Genomic DNA, 18,001 nt, shown 5'->3' with positions numbered 1-18,001 from the left:
AATGTATTGTGATTGCTTTTTTCTTTCTTTTTTTTATCTTTTGCTGTCTTTGACCAAGCCAAAAGAGTTACAACCAAATTCAAAAGGCCACCCAACCCAAGATCAAAACTGATGAGTCAAAAATGTGTGCTATTCCTCCAAGAACTCATTGACATGCCAGTCTCTGACCTCCCTAGGATGAAGCCACAGCTCCCAGTAGCTCATGAACCTAGACTGGCATTCAGTATTTTAGGAGTTTCATTGCACCATCTGTCTGTTCATCCATCCATCCCTCCATTCCTTCAACCGTGCAACAATTCACAGCAGTCTTAATGGCTCTTTTTTTAAAGATTTGTTATAGAATTATCTCCTTCTACTTCCACTCTCAGTTGATCCCCACTCGGTGAGTCAGTGAATAAGACAGTAAGCCAGCATGACTGGTGAGAAACCACAGGACAGAACAAAGTGGACCAGTTGGCAGGAGACACTGTAGCCTGTTTTGTTAGCATTCAACTCTGCATCAGCTGCCCCCCCCACATGACCCTGCACACACTTTAGGGGTGCACATGATGACTGCTCCATGACAGGAAGAAAATATGAGAAATTCTATTTATAGTTAATTTTTTAGCCTCTAAAATTTTCTACTTTGTTTATATTTTATAATATATAAAATAATAAAATACTGTGAATATATACTTTATTTTTTAAAAATGCAGTGTTGTGGGAACATGTGGAAGAACTGTGTCCCAAGGGCCTTACATCATTCAAAAAGAGTCTGGAGTCCATTGGTGACCCAAAGACCCAGGTGACCCAGAGCCGTGTTTTGCAGATCGCCTGTACCCTCAGTCCTGCTATCTGTTCCTCCTTTCCTATGGCACTGATATCACTGTTTGACATGTATTTCATGCCCAGTGTGTTGGGCACTGTGTTTGTGCCCGATAAGCCCTTTCCTTCGTATTCATAGCCATGTCTAGTATCATTTCTCTTGAGCAATGTTTGGAAGTCGCCTTTATCTTTCAATTTTTTTCTTCTCCTTGATGCTTCTAGGTAGTTCCTTAACCTGCTTTTATCTCTTCCATGTTTGACACATAAACACTTTTGAAAAGCATGAAACCTTTTCAAAAAGAACCTTTCTTATGGCTGGGCATGGTGGCTCACACCTGTAATCCCAGCACTCTGGGAGGCCAAGGTGGGCAGATAACTTGAGGTCAGAAGTTTGAGACCAGCCTGGCCAACTTGCTGAAACCCCATCTCTACTAAAAATACGAAAATTAGCCAGGCGTGGTGGCACGTGTCTGTAATCCCAGCCAAAACCCCGCCATTGATTGCACTCCAGCCTGGGTGACAGCAGAGTGATACTGTGTCTCAAAAAAAAAAAAAAAAAAAGCCTTTCTTTAGTCATCTGTGTATATTTTTAAAATTATTTACCAAATAGTGATACTTTTGCCCAGCTGAAAGCATTACCCTGAAGCTATAAACTTTCTTCTTTATGCCTTGTGGTTATTTAATAATTCCTCTGCAACTCTCCACTCCTCTTGGGGCCTAATCAATGTTTCATATCAATTAAGCTCCCAAGAATAAGAGACTTAGTACACCTCACAATCTTGACAACAGGCCCTTTGTTAGAGAAAACAAATTAAAAGGAATGAATTAGACCTTCTCAGATAAGGTGTCATTAAAATACTCTTTTAATTAAGAAATATTTGTAATAGGCTCTCTGAAATTTACATATCAAGTTACAAGTTAAGCCACAAAGTACTTATTATTCCACCCTGCCACTCCCCAACCCACCACCATCATAATTGACCGTGACTTCTAGTAATTTACTGTCTGAGGTAAAGCTTTTTTTAAAAAAATTCTCAGCTATCCTATAAAGCTCAAGGTAGTAATTATCAGTACCTGAACATTCATGGGGTGTATATGCCTATATTGTTTGTGGAGGAAATTTACCTGAAGTTGCCATCTATTTGGCTGGTGTGGAGTGGAATGTGTCAGTTGGAAATGCTTTTTGGATTTTCAAGAGCATCGTACTTTGCTAATCATGACTGTGAAACAAAGATTTGTGTTAGGAAGAGGTATCTTTATTATGTATGTGAACTTGCCATAAGCATCTCTACACAAAACTGAATGAAATGGAGAACTAAAGTCACTAATGAGAAAATTAAGGCAAACTTAGAGAAAAGAGAGAGTGGGTAAGTTCAAGTACCAGCATGAATCATGCCAATTAGTGTCATCGGAGTCTAATGCCACAGACTCATTGCTAATCTACCTCTTCAACTTGCACTTTAGAAGCATGAGTGCTAAAAGAGATAAATATGTGAGGAGAGACTCTGCTGTTATATCTCCTAAAACATGTTTCTTTTATACTAAGTGAAATTAGTTATTAAAATTAAAATTTGCAAATGATAAGCTTTGGATATATGTAAAGCTGCTTCTCTTCTTCCATGCACACTCCTTTTACAGAGAAGCCTGGGTTGCAGCAACAGACATCTGTATATTTCTGCAAGAACTCGTTGAGAAGCCAGTCTCTGGCCTTCCTAAGATGAGGCCACAGCTCCCAGTAGCTCATGGACCTAGACTGGCATTCAGTATTTTAGGAATTTCATTGCACCATCTGTCTGTTCATCCATCCATCCCTCTATCAATTTATCCATCCATCTATTCATTCCTTCAACCACGCAACAAATATCTTTGAGCTCCATTCTAGGTTCCAGATACTGTGTTAAGTGCTGGGGCTTCAATAGTGTAATGAAACCAATAAAGTCTTTACCTTCATAAAACCTCCCTGTCACCACTACTTATCACACACACACACACACACCCCAACTCTTATATTACAAACATAATTTAAAAGTGTTGTTGTTACTCCTAAAGTTCCCAGTGTGATAATCTGAGCTCCTATATATTCACTGATGTGCAGTCTTTTCAGTTCTTAGTTCTTCCCAGCACTTGGCCTTGCCCTTAAATCTGCTGTGCTTGGCTTGTACAATTTTCCTACCCTTAATTGGCCCCCTTCTTTGGGCTCCTGATCCATCTACGTGCCCCTTGTGATGCCTTAGATCTTGCTGTAAACTGATCTCACAAGAGCAGAAGTGTAAATTCTGTGAGTACAGTATTTTCAAACACTTCCATTTGTATTACAGTTCCATGGGAGCCAGGTTCCTTTCAGGGTAAGAATTCCCTTGAACAAATGCGTTTGGAACCATCCAAATTTCAAATGAGCTGAGTACATATTATAGAAATGTATGGACATGTTGGAACAGAGAATATGTACACTTAATGGCCAAAATATTTCCCTGGAATTCCAGTCTCCTCTACCTGAGAAAGATTTAAATACAAGGGAGGATCTGATTCCTGTTGACTGCACAGAGTCAATTCTAACCTGGCTAAAATTAGCTTTTAAATCACTGGGTTTTATGCTGCTGCAGCGCACATGGTCCCCTGTGATTACACCATTAGATTCGCTCTTAACTCCTGCTGATTACCTATGATTACTTACGCGGTCAAGTTGTCAAGTGGCAGAGCCTACTAAACACCTTCACATCTAAAGTAGTTCTTTAACTCTCTACTTAATTCCTTTATGCTAGATTTTATGCCTAGACTGTTTTATCTCCTTTTTTGTAGTCGAATCACCCCCAAAGTACAAGCTCTTCCCTCAGGTGTGACTTGCGCATCTCATTTAGGATTCTGATTTTATGGCATGCTCAGACAAGTCCAAAAATAATTTCATGGCAGGAAACTTTCTGTATTTACTATTAAGATAGACTTTTCCACTTCGCGCTGCACTCCAAGGGATTCTATCTTGCCAACATTTGAAAATCAATATTGAACTAAATGAATGCTATGGTTCTTCCAACTCTCCTCTGGTTTGTTTTCTGGATGTTTTGCTAACTCTGTATGCTTCTCAGGAGACGGGCAGAACTCCTGGAGCAGAAGCTTCCTCAGGAAAAGTTATTTGGTCCTCCTCTGAATCGCTGCTTCTAGTGATGTGCTGGTTTCCAATGTGACCACATCTTGTTCTGCCTGCTATATATATGGGACAAAAGTTATTGTTGTTTAAAATGCCATTTTCCCCAATAACAAGCAGAGGTGAGCCTGTTATAGAAACTCTTTTAATATTACCTGTTGTTGAGGTGTGGATTCACGATGTTACTAATAGATACCTAAAGAAAGAAACATGATTTTAGGTATTGAATAAGGCATCCGATTTTTTCTTTGTTGATGTAAAATTAATTAATAAAAGATCATCATTAACTCTTATTGCGAGTTATGTCAGAAGGACTATTCTAAGTGGTTTACAAGTAATTCTTAAAATCTCCCTGGAGGCAGGTATTACTCTCATTCCTGTTTATAGATGAGGAAACTGAGGCATAGAGAAATTAACTTGCCTGATGCCACACATTCAGCAAGTGTTGTGTGACTTCAATCTAGTCCTCCCGAAAACTGAAGAGGGCTTTCAAATGTTAATTTCCCATTATTTAAGTTTCAGTTCAATACCTACTATTCTTTTATCCCTCAGGCCTTATTTTTAGCTATAAAGACTCAAAAATATGTAAGAATCCTTCACTGTCTTTTCTTTTGCATAGATATTAATGGCTAATAGTAAACATTTGAAAAACAGAAATAGGCTGTCAAAAACAATTTTTAAAACTTATTGCTCTGCAATTAGTGTGAATAAAGAACAGCATGGCTTTTAATGTCATAGTCATTTTTGTAATTATTTTGCTGCCATCTAGTGACTCACAGGAAAGTTTTAAATGTTTTGCTGCCATCTAATGACCTAAGTGAAAATAATATTCAAACATGATTTTGCTTTCCCATTTGCATTTTAAGACTTTAAGAACTACTTTAGGGGTAGGTTTTAAACAAATCATTAAATTTGTATACCTCAAATATGAAATTTTAAAAATCTGACATTAACAATTATCATTCATTTTTCTTACCTCTTCTCACTTCTTCTTCTGCTAAAATAATATATTTTGCTCATAACTGGAGCTTGTCTTTAATATCACATAAGAAGGCATTAGAAAAGAACCTAGAATCTAATTAATTTTCTTTATGTGTTGTCTTTGATGTGGGTTTAGACCATATGTATTTCTCTTAGGCCAATATTATTTGTGCCAATTCTCATCTTAATAACTGTCATATTAATTTTTCCACGTGTATCCAAGCTTGTTAATAGCTGATCAATTTCAACTATATTTAATTACATAAATGATTATGGTTAAACGCTGAGAGCTCCAGTTTTGCATGTTCTATGTAGAATACTTCTCACTCATCTACATAAATATTCACTGACTGTACAGTTTAAAGAATTTCGGATCAATATTCCTGAAATTATTTGCCTTTTCATAAATATATCCTGCCTGCTCATTTAAAAGGCAGGTATTATATTAACAATATATTTGCACCCTTAGTCTTGGCCGGGCGCGGTGGCTCATGCCTGTAATCCTAGCACTTTGGGAGGCCGAGGTAAGCAGATCACCTGAGGTCAGGAGTTTGAGACCAGCTTGGACAACATGGTGAAACCCCATCTGTACTAAAAATACAAAAATTAGCATGGCATTGTGGTGCATGCCTGTAATCCCAGCTACGTGGGAGGCTGAGGAACAAGAATCACTTGAACCCAGGAGGCGGAAGTGGCAGTGAGCCAAGATCACACCACTGCACTCCAACCTGGGCAATAGAGTGAGACTCCATCTAAAAAAAAATATATATATATGTAAATATATATATATGTAAATATATGTGAATATATATTTGCATACTTCTAACAATGCCCTATGTTAGATAAATTCTTGTTAATTCTGCTCTATCCATAGGCTTTTAATGATATGATCATTGGAATATTATGAAACACAAATTCAAATTAATTTCTGGCCTATTTTGAAATTTTAAAATACCCACAATGATTCTACCCTGAAGAACAAAAGTTGGCAGATGCTGAAATCTTTTTACCACAGCCGTTCTTGGCCATGCCCCTTTGTAAGGCTGTGTGTATCTGAAATGCAATTGTTTGGGGGCCTGTTTATGATCAGGAAAATGATCCCCCTGCTGAATAAGGACACAGTATGTCTTTAATATTCTAATGGACATATATAATATCACATATCACAGAACTTTGAGTTCAGCACTTTGAGAAGCTGTGAGGAAATTTTAAGATGGGCGATAATTGTGAGCATTGACAATGACTCAGACTGGAGGGAGGGGGAGAAGTATGTTCTACTAGAAAGCTCCCACCTGAAGCTAGTGAGATCATTTTCCAAGGAGATCTAAAAAGATAAACAAAAAACAATATTCCTATTAACCATGTGATGTGTTGTTCAAGAAGGTAAGTATTTTACCCAGATCCATCTATATTCATGACATCACTTATTCAACAAATATTGAGTAATTATTATGTGCCAGACACAGTATCAGACAACAAGGTGAATGTCAGCATGCAAGACGCATATTTGTGCCCTCATAGAGCATATGGTCTATGAAGATAGCCTCTTTTGATGGGGCATTTTCCCTCAAAACAGTTCTAACCTTGTCAGCTTGTATACTGGAATAAGGACCATTTGTAGCTGGCATTAAGTCATATGTTCCTCCCCCACATAGAGTCAATACTGGATACATCTTTTACAGTGCATAAGCATTACTAAGTAAGTACCTTGAGAGAATCAGCTTGTGTATTTTCATTAATGATCAAAGGTCCACACCTCCTAATTTCAAGGGATTTAATTAACACTTCCAGTTCACACTGACCAACCTGGCTTGACTTCACCTGGGTGGTAATCTATTAAATAACTTTAGCCTCATACAACTCTGTCACGTGACTTGACTTCTGGCATCTCAGGACTCTCCTGACCCAATATTATTTCATTCCTTAGGGTAATGAACTTATTCCTGTCACTTTCTAAAGTAAGTTAACATATTGGCCAGTGAGGTGATGAAAGACGTATCAAAGCCACTAACTGCAAAATTAGACTTCATGTCTAAAGATATTATATTAAATGGTTTAAAGGTCTAAATATATGGATTTTTGCAATGTTAGGCCAGAATCATCCTAAAGGCACAATTTTTAAAAATATGGATGTAAAAGCTACAGTCTGACTTGATTTCATGCCCCTAAAACCCATTGCACTAGTCTGAACCCCAGAATCCTAAACCAATTTTGAGGCCTCTGGAAAGTATTTCCCACTATCAGATATATGGTCATACATTCCTCTTCTGGTCTGCAGCTTCCTCAGAAGGCCCTCACTAATTGCTTTTTTATTTTTTTTTTCTGGCCCTCCTTGAGGAATGTAGCATCCAAACTCAGAATTTCAGCCCTTAGTGCCATCCTTCAGCTATAAAAACAAACTTACAAAGTTTGTTGCTCTTCGTTAAACTCCATTTTTGTCACTTATGATGCCTTTCCATTTAAAAAAACACAACACTCAACATTTTCCATTCATGTCTTTATTGGTTCTGGTGATCAGTACAACTGCTTTGACTTCAAGTGTCATCATTCACTCTTTTGTGTTCTAGTGATCATTCATTCCGGCCTCCAGTGAGAAAGACAACAGAGGCAGTTTTTATTTTAATAATCATGCAAAGAAAAATGTAGTGAAATTAAAAATAAATGTCCCTCCTTCAGGTAAAGAAAAATACTAGGATAAATTCAACTACATTTATGAAGAAGAAATTCAAATACTGAATCAAAAATTTGAAAACTCCTGACTGTATTGTGTTTTCTTTTCACTGGTAATCAAAACCAAGTAATCTTAGTAGCTAAAACTTCAATAAATGACTGACGTCTTGCTGGTGTTAAGAGTTAAAACATATTATTAGCTCAATTCTTGCTGTCCATAGTCATTTTAATTTCTGGCTTATGTTTAATTGTTATATGATCTTCATACACCTCTACTACATGTAGAATTACTCATATTTCTTTAAGATGGACAACTCATAATATAAAAATAAAAACAATGAAGTTCTGTGAAATTTTAGATAACAGAAAAACTGGTGCCCAATAGCTAGCCATTTTTAAAATATATTTACTCTTCCATCTCTGTTTCTTCCTCTTTGAAACTTTACTAAAAATGCTACTTTTATAGGAAAGATGATTATTACAGAGATCAAATGTGAAATCTATGCTTTCATATTAGATCTTGTCAAAAGTAACTTTGGTTTCTTGGTGACCACATCTCTCACATTTCATTGCTCAGTGTGGAAAAATGAAATAGACTTGGGGTAAGGAGCACCAGAAGGAGGCAAGGAACCAAACTCTCCAATGGCAGGTTTCCTTTTCTGAAGAGGGCAAGATCCAGCAGCCTCATTTGAAGGAAGCTCTCACCACCCTGTTATTGATAGGCTGTGGAGGTCGCCAGTTGCCCACAAGGGGCACTGGGGGCTCGTTTTCAGCACTGGAGAGGAGGCTCCGCAGCTTGGCCATCTGCAAAGGGCAGGGGCAGAGTGTTAACAAGACATTCGGATCAACTGGACACACTATGTGACAAAAAGGTGTCAATACTGGTGGGGTTTTTTTTGTTGTTGGTTTTTTTTGTTTTGTTTTGTTTTTGTGACGGAGTCTCACTCTGTAGCCAGGCTGGAGTGCAGTGGTGTGATCTTGGCTCACTGCAACCTCCACCTCGCAGAACTCAAGTGATTCTCCTGCCTCAGCCTCCCGAATAGCTGGGATTACAGGTGTTCGCCACCTTGCCCAGCTAATTTTTTGTATTTTTAGTAGAGATGGGGTTTCACCGTGTTGGCCAGGCTGGTCTCAAACTCCTGACCTCAGGTCATCCACCCACCTCGGACCCCCAAAGTACTGGGATTACAGGCATAAGCCACCGTGCCTGGCCAATACTGGTGTTTTAAACATGACAAGCAAACCACACAACCTGTCCCCAGTGTCCGGTCCAGAGCTATTTAGCTAGCAGCTCTAGAGTGACACACATTTTTTCTTTATTTGTAAAGCCCTTTTCTTCATTCTATACAGGATCGCTATGCCCTCTGGTCACAGCCTTTTCCTCTTGAATCGGAAATATTTATTTTTTATTTGAGGGGTCAGTACGAACTATATACTTTGTTGGAGTGGATGACCACATCCACATATCAATGTAAATAAAATGTAATAGACCTTTATTGTATAAGTTTATGGAGTCAATTATTTTAAGAGCAAAAAGAAATCAAACTCATGCTACATTTTCAATTTTAAATTGACTTTTCTTTCTTAAAGGATAAGAAAATAAGAAATTCTCATTAATAGCACTATGATTCTATATTAAAATATTTTTAGATTTCTCCTGGAAAAAATTTCATTCTTTCAAAATAGTTATATCACTGAACCAGGTTGTTATATCTGATCTTTTAATAAAAATGTCTTTATAAACTTGACATTTTTACAACTGACATAAATATGAAAGCTGTTGCCTTATGCAAGAGACACACACTGGGAAACCGATTCTACTATTAGAGTACATGCATGCTCTAGGTTGTCAGTCCCTGTGTTGTTTACTTGCTTCAATCTGTTTTTCTGCATGTTCTTGCCCACTTATTTTCTCCTACACAGCTTTTCCTTGATAGTGTCTTTAATGAATGTTACTAGGACACTCTTTAGATCGAACAGTAAGAAGGGAACCTTGAGAAGAGATGCCAAAAAGTACTGGAAACAGTTTGGAGGTGGGATTAGAATCCTGCACTTGGCTGTGTGATCATGGACAAATTACTGAACTTTTGGGCCTTGAATTATGTATCTGTAAAACTGCGGAAATAATATATAATATACAAAATTGTTAAAGTTGTTAAATCCTTTCCATTAGCACCATTCTCTTCTCCAGGTCTGTATTTATCATCCCGTCTCCTTACCAGTGCTCAGTATTTGGCAACATCCAAATTAACAAAGACTCATATCAATCTAAACCCTTTAATGTGTTTATAGAGCATAAACTCAGTCATGTTCGGTATCAAAACTACTTTTAAATGAGTTGCATTTATCCTGGTACCCTTTGGGGGCCAAGTTTTAGAAAGCTGAACAGGCTGGTTGTAATTAACCAGGGCAGACCATGAAATCGCTAGCCATAGAGCTGTTCAGTGAGTATCCAGTTAGTAGCTATGTATTTTTGATTTAGCATCTGTATCTTACATAGGCAGACAGCAACATAAGCCCACATGTTCACAAGGCTGCTCACCTGGTCAGAGCTCACGGTCATGGGCTCCTTCAGCAGCAGCCACACAATGCACTCCTCGCAGGGCGGCGTGGTGAATGAGCCCTGGTAGGTCCAGTAGTCCCGGCATGCCGGGAACAGGCAGGATGGGTCAAACTTTGTGAAGGGCGTCTCCTTGCCCTGGGTAAGAGCAGGTTGCAGGTGCAGTGAGTGCGTGCATGCACATGCCCGCCTACCCCAATGCCATCACCACTTTATTTGTGAGAATGGATTTCAAATGCAATAGAGAAAATAGAACTTTTAAACAAAGTATAAGCCTTTCAGAAATAAAGATCGAAGCAGGGAAGCTGGTTTGCACATTATTACTTGATCTGACACAATCACTGTCATACTGTGTTCCTTATTGTTTTAACTGTGAGTAGAACTATAATTCTATCACTCAAGAAAAAGGAGAAACTGGTATCTCAAGTGTAATTGAATTATTTCATATAAGTTAATGTTTTGTTTTTGATGATACCAAAAAATGTCAAGCTTGCATTTTTATTGAGTGATCTATTTGGAATACTTACTTTCTCTGTTAATAAAACTCAATAATATTTGATTAGAATGGTCACAAAAAAAAACAGTTAAAATGTTTCTGTTACTTACATGAGTCTATTGTGAAGATTTTAAATTTATAAGTGCTTCCCAGAAAGCTCATCACTAAGACTCAAAAGACCAGCACTGGCTGACATTTAGTAGCTCCGTGATGGTATGCATGCATATATGCAGTGTGTGTGTGTGTGTGTGTGTGTGTGTGTGTGTGTGTGTGTGTGTTGGGTGAGGATGCGGTGACCACTCAACTTCTCTGACTCTCACTTACTCCCTTGAGAAAGTGATTATCTGATATCTGACAGGATGACTATGACCATTAAAAAAACTGATATATGTGAAATTGCTCTAAAAACTGTATGCCATACAAATATAATAGCATTTATTTTTATATGTATGCTTAGCATATCCATCAAAATTAGTAACAGATTTTAGGTGAAAGAAATACTTGAAAATATGTAAAGAAAATCTGCATAATCTGCTTTATGTTTTAGGAGGGAAAATGATTTTTGTTTACCTTTGTCTTAATCTTGTCCAATGCATCAAGGAAAATCTGGAACTCGCCCTTCTCACGTCCTATCTGTAAGAAAATAGAAATCCAAGTATAGTTCTTTTACTTCTCCATAGTTTAGGATTGTCTTCAAAGCTGATTTTGATCCATCCATCTGCAATTAGTGTTTATAAATCTGCCAGAATATCTCGTACTAAGCAAAAACATAAGTTTATTTTTCCTCAAGATTTTAGAGTATATATTTTCTGATCTAAATTTGGACTCCAGGCCTCTGAAGTACAGGACCACAAAATTACACGTTGATCTAGTTCTGTGTCTTTGACCTTCTCTGCAAAGTCATTCCACTTTTCTAAAAAACAGATTTAGAACCAAAATGGACCCTATGTATCCCAAACTAAACTCATTGTCTTTCTTCTCAGACCTACTCCACCTCCTGCTGTGCTGTGTTCAGGCAACAAAAATGACCCAATGAATTAAGAACCTAAAACAAATTATGTCATTCAAAGAGAAAGAAGCCAGATTTTCACCTCTGGCTTGAAATCTAGATTATGTTACCACTAACCTCATGTGTTAATGACACTAAGTCCTCTTTAAAGCAAGGCTGGCTCAACAACACACACTTTCCATGTGCTATCTTAGCCTGGGATCATGTGAATGGTGACCACCTCAAGCCGAGGGGATGTCCAGCCAGGGACTTGGAATCATATGGTTCCCAACACTGACTTTTCTGGTTTCCAGTGCAATTGAAGTTGAACAGTGAGAAAGGAAAATAAATATATGCCACCTTTACCCTTACCACCTTATTACCACCACTGTAATAAGCTCACTCTAAGGCTCTGTCCCCAACACCTACACACACACACACACACACATCCCACATCTGGGGAAAATTTAGAAGTGCTAGGGGTCCTGGAGTGTGGTAAAAGATACACCTTTAGAGAAAAGCAAGACATTTTGAGCTGATCTTAGCAGAAATATCTTGATTAGTTGAATGAATAATAAAATGCATATAGAAGGAGGAAGGTAAAAATGAGGAAATGAAACTCAAACTATGCTAAACATTGGTAGGGAAATACATTTTGGAAGAAAATATATAGTCAATTTTTACTTTACCTTCAGAAAAATGCCAATCACAGCGATCCCATCGCGCTGCTTCAGGGCTTCTTTAAAACTGTTATACTTCGGGTTCCAGTGAACCAAATGAAGCTGAAACCATAGAAGATAGATTAGCAGGTAAATTCCTGGAATATGGAAATAAATACAACATTATCCACAATAAACCCAATCATTGTACAGGCTAAGGTTGCTGAGCACTCTCATAAAAGCTGAGAAAATTTGAAAGAGTAGCATGTAATATTTTAACATTTCTAGTGGCTCAAATAAAAAGCATATAAAATTATTGATTTATCTCCTTTTATTAACCAGAGCTCTGAAACCTGGTGGCAACCTGATCTTAATTTAGAACATGGGCACCAGTTAGGTTAATCAAACTTTCTATGCTGAGTTACAGAGAATGGCAAGAGGATACAATCATTTGCAGCAGTTAAAAAATCTTTTATTCAAGACCAAAAGTATGAAATAATCCCATGTGCAAAGGTCAAACTGAAAGCCTTGCCTGCATCTGTAAGAAATATACTCAACTTCCCCCATTTGGTTGGGGAAGATGTCTAGAAGGCATTCTCAATACTTAATTTATCTTGCCACGGCTCTCTAGATTGGCTGTAAAGAAACAGAAAGATCACAGTGAAGTACTTTCGGCTTCCCAGAGTTTAATTTAACCAAGAACTAAGGTGCCTAATGATTCTGCTTAAGAACATGTTCATAGTGTGTTTCTGGGCTTCTGTCACAGCCCCTATGTTAACCAGAGCCTATCTTTGGAAAAGAGTAAAGCAGGAAAAATGAATTGGTCCTCACCTCCAAGGCAATTGCCATCACTTACTGGTTTGGCTTTATAAAGAGAACATGTCAGAGGCCTGTCTTAAACCCTTGTAATTTGATGGGTTGATCTGAGTTACAATTCATGCTTTTCTTTAATGGGTTAACTGAGGACAGAGAGTAGTATGTGCTCAGATTAAATGGTATGTGTGTACACACATCTCTATGTGTGTACACACATCTCTATGTGTGTACACACATCTCTATGTGTGTACACACATCTCTATGTGTGTGTAAATATGTGTGCATGTGTATATATAGATATATACACACATATATATATGCACACGGTTCATTAAGAGATTGGAAGATAAGCATTATTCAGAATTTCTAAATGCTATTTTTAGAGCACTATATTCTTATAAAATAGGCAGCATAGGGCACTGGATAAGATGATGAACTCTGAAGCCAGTCTGTATCAGGTAGAGCACTAGCACTCACCAGCCGTGTGACTTTATTATGTGTCTTTTCTATGCCTTCTGTTTCCTCATCTGTAACCTGTCTCATAAGGTAGCTAAGAGGATCTAATGAGTCAATACACGTAAGCATTTAATAAGTATTAGCTATCCTTTTTCCAGTTCCATTGAGGACCCTGGGCTTTCTTATTAAGCAGCTATCCAATTTCTAACTTTTAGGGTTTTTTTTTTTCTAGACAGGGTCTTACTCTGTTGCTCAGGCTGGAGTGAAATGGCGAAATCACGGCTCACTGCAGCCTCGACCTCCCAGGCTCAAGTGATCTTCCCACCTCAGCCTCCTGAGTAGCTGGGACCACAGGTGCATGCCACCATGCCAGGCTAATTTTTGTATTTTTTGTAGAGACAGGGTTTCACCATATTGCCCAGCTGGTCTCGAACTTCTGGGCTCAAGCGATCTACCTGCCTCAGCCTCCCAAAGTGTTGAGATTACAGGTGTGAGCCACTGCACTTGCCCCAGTTTCTTAACGTAACCTTGGAAATCTTCATGTTTGATACCAACTTACCTATACCCTTTTACCTGTCTAGCCTAGAATGTTTGGCAGCTTCAGTTTAGCTAAAACTAGTACAGCACTTTTCATAACTATAGACTTGAAACAAAAGCAGTGGACGATGCTTTGTTGCTCTGGTTCTTATTTTTAATTTTGCAATTTTCAATGTATGAGACCGAGAATGGATTACGGCGGTTCCTCCTACCTCCGCTGCATACTTGACTCCATCCACGATGTGCTCAGAGCCATGATCATCTGAAGAGCCCCAGTGAAGATGAAACTGGCGAAGTCGGTAGGGTCCAGGGAGAGGACCCCCTCTCAGCACTGTGATTCAGATAAGCTTGGTCAACAGTGAATTCATGCTTCTTTTACAGAGCTCAACTTTAATCAAGTGCTCTTAGAGCCAAGGCATAATGGACAAAATGTGGTCAGTTTGCTGGGTGGATGGTGCCACTCCCAGGACACTGGACTCCTCACAAAATGAAGTCTGGGGATATGTCAAGATAAATGATTGTTCTTTTCTGTCTTTCTTATTTTGTTTGCTTGTTTCATTATTATTGAAACATCATTTTAACATTTAGGAAAGTAAAATTAAAACAACAGATGGACAATGAGGATGCATACATCCAAAGAACAGGTCAGTAGTGTGGTGCAGTGGCAAGAACTGGACAGTTGAGAACCAGGTGGATGTAGGTTTCCAATGCTGGCTTCACCCCTTGCTAGTTCTGTGATCTCAGGCAAGTTGCTAAACTTCTCTGAACCCACTTTCACATCTCTAAGAAGGTGATAATAATACCAAACTTTCAGAGCTGCTGTGAAGATTAACTGAGATTAAGCACCTTAAGGTGCTCACCATAGTGCCTGCACGATGATCACTGAGCAAATGTGAACTCCTTCTCCACGTGTTGCTTCCAACTACACTTTTCTTTAAGACAACGAGCAAGAACTTTCATCTATGTCTAATTTAGACTGTGTCTATTCAAATGAGATGAAATGGAAAATTCAGAAATTTCGCAGAAAACCAGTCAATGTGGATGATTAAACTAGATAATTCTCAGCAGCATTAATTTGGGCTTGTTGATAAACATCTCAACCCATTGCAGAGTGATTTAGAGGTTCAAATGTCTTCCAAAGTATATTGGAAACTATGCAGAAACCCTAAGATCAAGATTTGGCAATATAAGCTAGATCAAAATAGAATGCAGAGCATAGCTATTTTAGAAGAGGTTGCCCACACTAAGTGGCCCAGGGAAAGCCATAAACGTAGACCTGAAACAATGAGGCTAGGCCTATATGAGTTTGTTCATGTAGAAATGGAGTGGTTCAATTCATTGCATTTTTCCTGTCCAACCACTCAGAACAGTTATTATGACATGTGAGTCCAATTTATTAGAATAAACTATATGAAATTGACAATATTCAACTATTTTTGCTCACAAAAATGGCATTTTCATATGGTTCAACCTAATAGATATGTTTAATTTTGTTATGTTGCTTTCAAAATGGTACTTGATATATAAGGAGAAGGGGAAAAAAAGACACAATAGCAATACAAAACCACTGCTTAAGAAAATTTAAATTTCTGTAACTTGGAACCTCCTAGTAGGTAGGAATGATGAATATCATTCTTCATTACAACATCATTAAGAATGTTCATTTATGTATATCAATAAATATAACTTCATTAGAAATAGGGCTATAAGGAATTATTTTGCTATACATCAAGCACCAAAATATTAAAGGAAGATTCTTTCTTACCTCATTTATAGTGAAATAAAGTATTTCTGACTAGCCTTCTTTTATTTTACTGATTTGCTTACTAGTGTAGGTGAAATAAAGAGATTTGTTTTTTCTAAACATGTATTTTTCAGTTGCTGTCTCACACACAACTACTACTCAAGAAGAAATTGTCAGATATTTCAAAAATACTCACCAAAATGATTAATCGGATGAACCCCACTGAAAGGTTTGAAGGAAAGTCACCTTCAATGGCCCTATTCTCTCCCCTAGATTGGTCACCTCCCAGGCACCAGGGGAAGAAAGTGCCTGTTTAGGGTTTCTATTGTATATCTGGCTTTGTAGAATGGAATCTACGCAATTGAGAGTGGAAGCCTGGCTCTCCAGACCATGAACAAGAAGCACAAGAACCCTCAGGTATAGGCCATCGGAGTCTGAAGAATACTTATTTGAGTTTATTGTCATCTCTGTCCTATCATGTTCCATTTCAGGAATGCATTGCCAACTTTTAGCTTGGACATGGGGCCGTTTCCACAGAGACCAAGTTTGGAGGGTGAGACATTCCTCTTTAATGCATAAATATAATTATTCATGACTAAAGCAAAGTCAAATGTCATCTCCATTTTAAGAGATAAAGTGCTCCCTCTCCCCATTAATTCTGGTACTGTGTTATACACCATATTTTGTCAACATGGACATTGAAAACATCCATGTGATTCTACCTCATTGTCGTACTTACTTGACCTATCATAAGTATCATCAAATACAACTCGGCAGGTCTTCCCGTTATTCAGGATGGTCTTGGCAGAGCCGCCATCATAAGACACTGACCATGGCTGCAGAGAAGGGTCATGCCTGATGTCTTTAGTATGCAGCTCAATGGGCGACTGGTTTTCCCCCTTGGCATTTGGGAAAAGTTCATGCCAGTGGTCAGGACCTAGGAAATAAAGTCGAGGGGACGTATTTATTTGGTGGCACAACCCAAGGCCTCTTTCTAATTGACTAAACCAGCAAAATACAGAGAGGCTATACAGTGATTTCAAAAAGGTCTTAGGTTTCAGACTGGGCAATAAGAGACTTAGCATTCATTTCAGGCCTGTTGGAAGTTTTGTGAATAGCACACATGGAGACTATTTAACTCAGTGTGTTCACTCTGCTTGCTCAAAGGCTTATTTTTGAGATAAACTTTATCACGTTTTTTTTAACCAATGCCACTTTCCATCATACAGTTGGAATAAAATAATATTGACCCCCACATTTGAGCATTATGTTGCGGGTTTCAGAGCACACCCATATTCCTTTGCCTTGGATTAGGGAGAAGCTTAGGCAGGGCAGAGATTCTCACACCAGCACTAAGCTCAGGTTAGGTGCTTGTCCAGTGTAACAGAATAAGGGCCAGTCACACCTGACCTCGGGCTGTCTGATCTCAGAGGCAATGGGATCTTAGGCAAGTGATCCGACTTCTCTGAACTTCAGTTTTCTCCAAGGGAAATAAAAACTCCATACTAGGGAGAACTAAATGAGATGAAGGAAAAAAAGCAGCAGCAGCATTTGGCAGTTGAAAAGCCTCAGTAAATGTTAGGTCTTATCCTTCTCCTACATTTTCCACTGCAGTCTCTAAAGTTGCCCATTTCTGTGCAATGGCAGGGCTCTCCTGGACTGGCATCCCTTCCTGGCCGGGTCGCGGCTGCCTGCACTCACCGTTGTGACTGGCGTAGCCCCATTCCTTGGCCATGGTCGCCTTCCTCCGCGCTGGACGGCTCCTGCTTTCTCTTCCCCTGCGTGGTGCAGAGTCTCCGCGAGCCCGCGCTTTTATGGAGCTCCCCCGCACGCTGCATGGCCTTATTAGGTCAGCGAGGGTGGGGCGGGGGGCTAAACTAGATTGGGGTGGTATTTGGAAGGCCGGGTAGAGGAAGCCAACGAATTCCAAGAGCGGGACAGCTGTCGAGGTGACGGGGGCGGAGGTGAGCGAAGGGGCACCCACGCCCCTCCCTGCGCTCTCCCGGGAGTCGTGGCTCCTGGCCCCTCCATCTCCTCTTCTTCTCTCTCAAAACTGCAGGGCTTTCTAATCGGCGCCGACGTGCTTCTAGAAATGCAGGCAGCCCTCACCTCGTCCTTTCTCCTTCTGCATGCATTCTTGGGGATGGG

At 39.0% G+C, this 18,001-nt stretch overlaps 1 protein-coding gene across 1 annotated transcript; it reads right to left on the bottom strand.

Annotated features, from left to right (window-relative positions):
• Nucleotides 1-7,409: 7,409 nt before the first annotated feature.
• Nucleotides 7,410-17,639, bottom strand: CA3 (carbonic anhydrase 3). The gene is made up of 7 exons (XM_055286675.2): nucleotides 17,555-17,639; nucleotides 16,593-16,790; nucleotides 14,322-14,440; nucleotides 12,331-12,423; nucleotides 11,224-11,286; nucleotides 10,140-10,295; nucleotides 7,410-8,401 (listed from the first exon to the last, which is right to left on the bottom strand). Exons 1-7 carry the CDS (start codon nucleotides 17,586-17,588, stop codon nucleotides 8,282-8,284), a joined length of 783 nt encoding a protein of 260 aa, XP_055142650.1. The 5' UTR covers nucleotides 17,589-17,639; the 3' UTR covers nucleotides 7,410-8,281.
• Between the last annotated feature and the right edge of the window lie 362 nt (nucleotides 17,640-18,001).

The sequence above is a fragment of the Symphalangus syndactylus genome, chromosome 7, assembly GCF_028878055.3.
Source record: "Symphalangus syndactylus isolate Jambi chromosome 7, NHGRI_mSymSyn1-v2.1_pri, whole genome shotgun sequence".
In the NCBI taxonomy this organism is placed as follows: Eukaryota; Metazoa; Chordata; class Mammalia; order Primates; family Hylobatidae; genus Symphalangus; species Symphalangus syndactylus.
The sequence above is the reverse complement of the archived record's forward strand: the minus strand, read 5'-3'. Positions and strand labels throughout refer to the sequence as shown.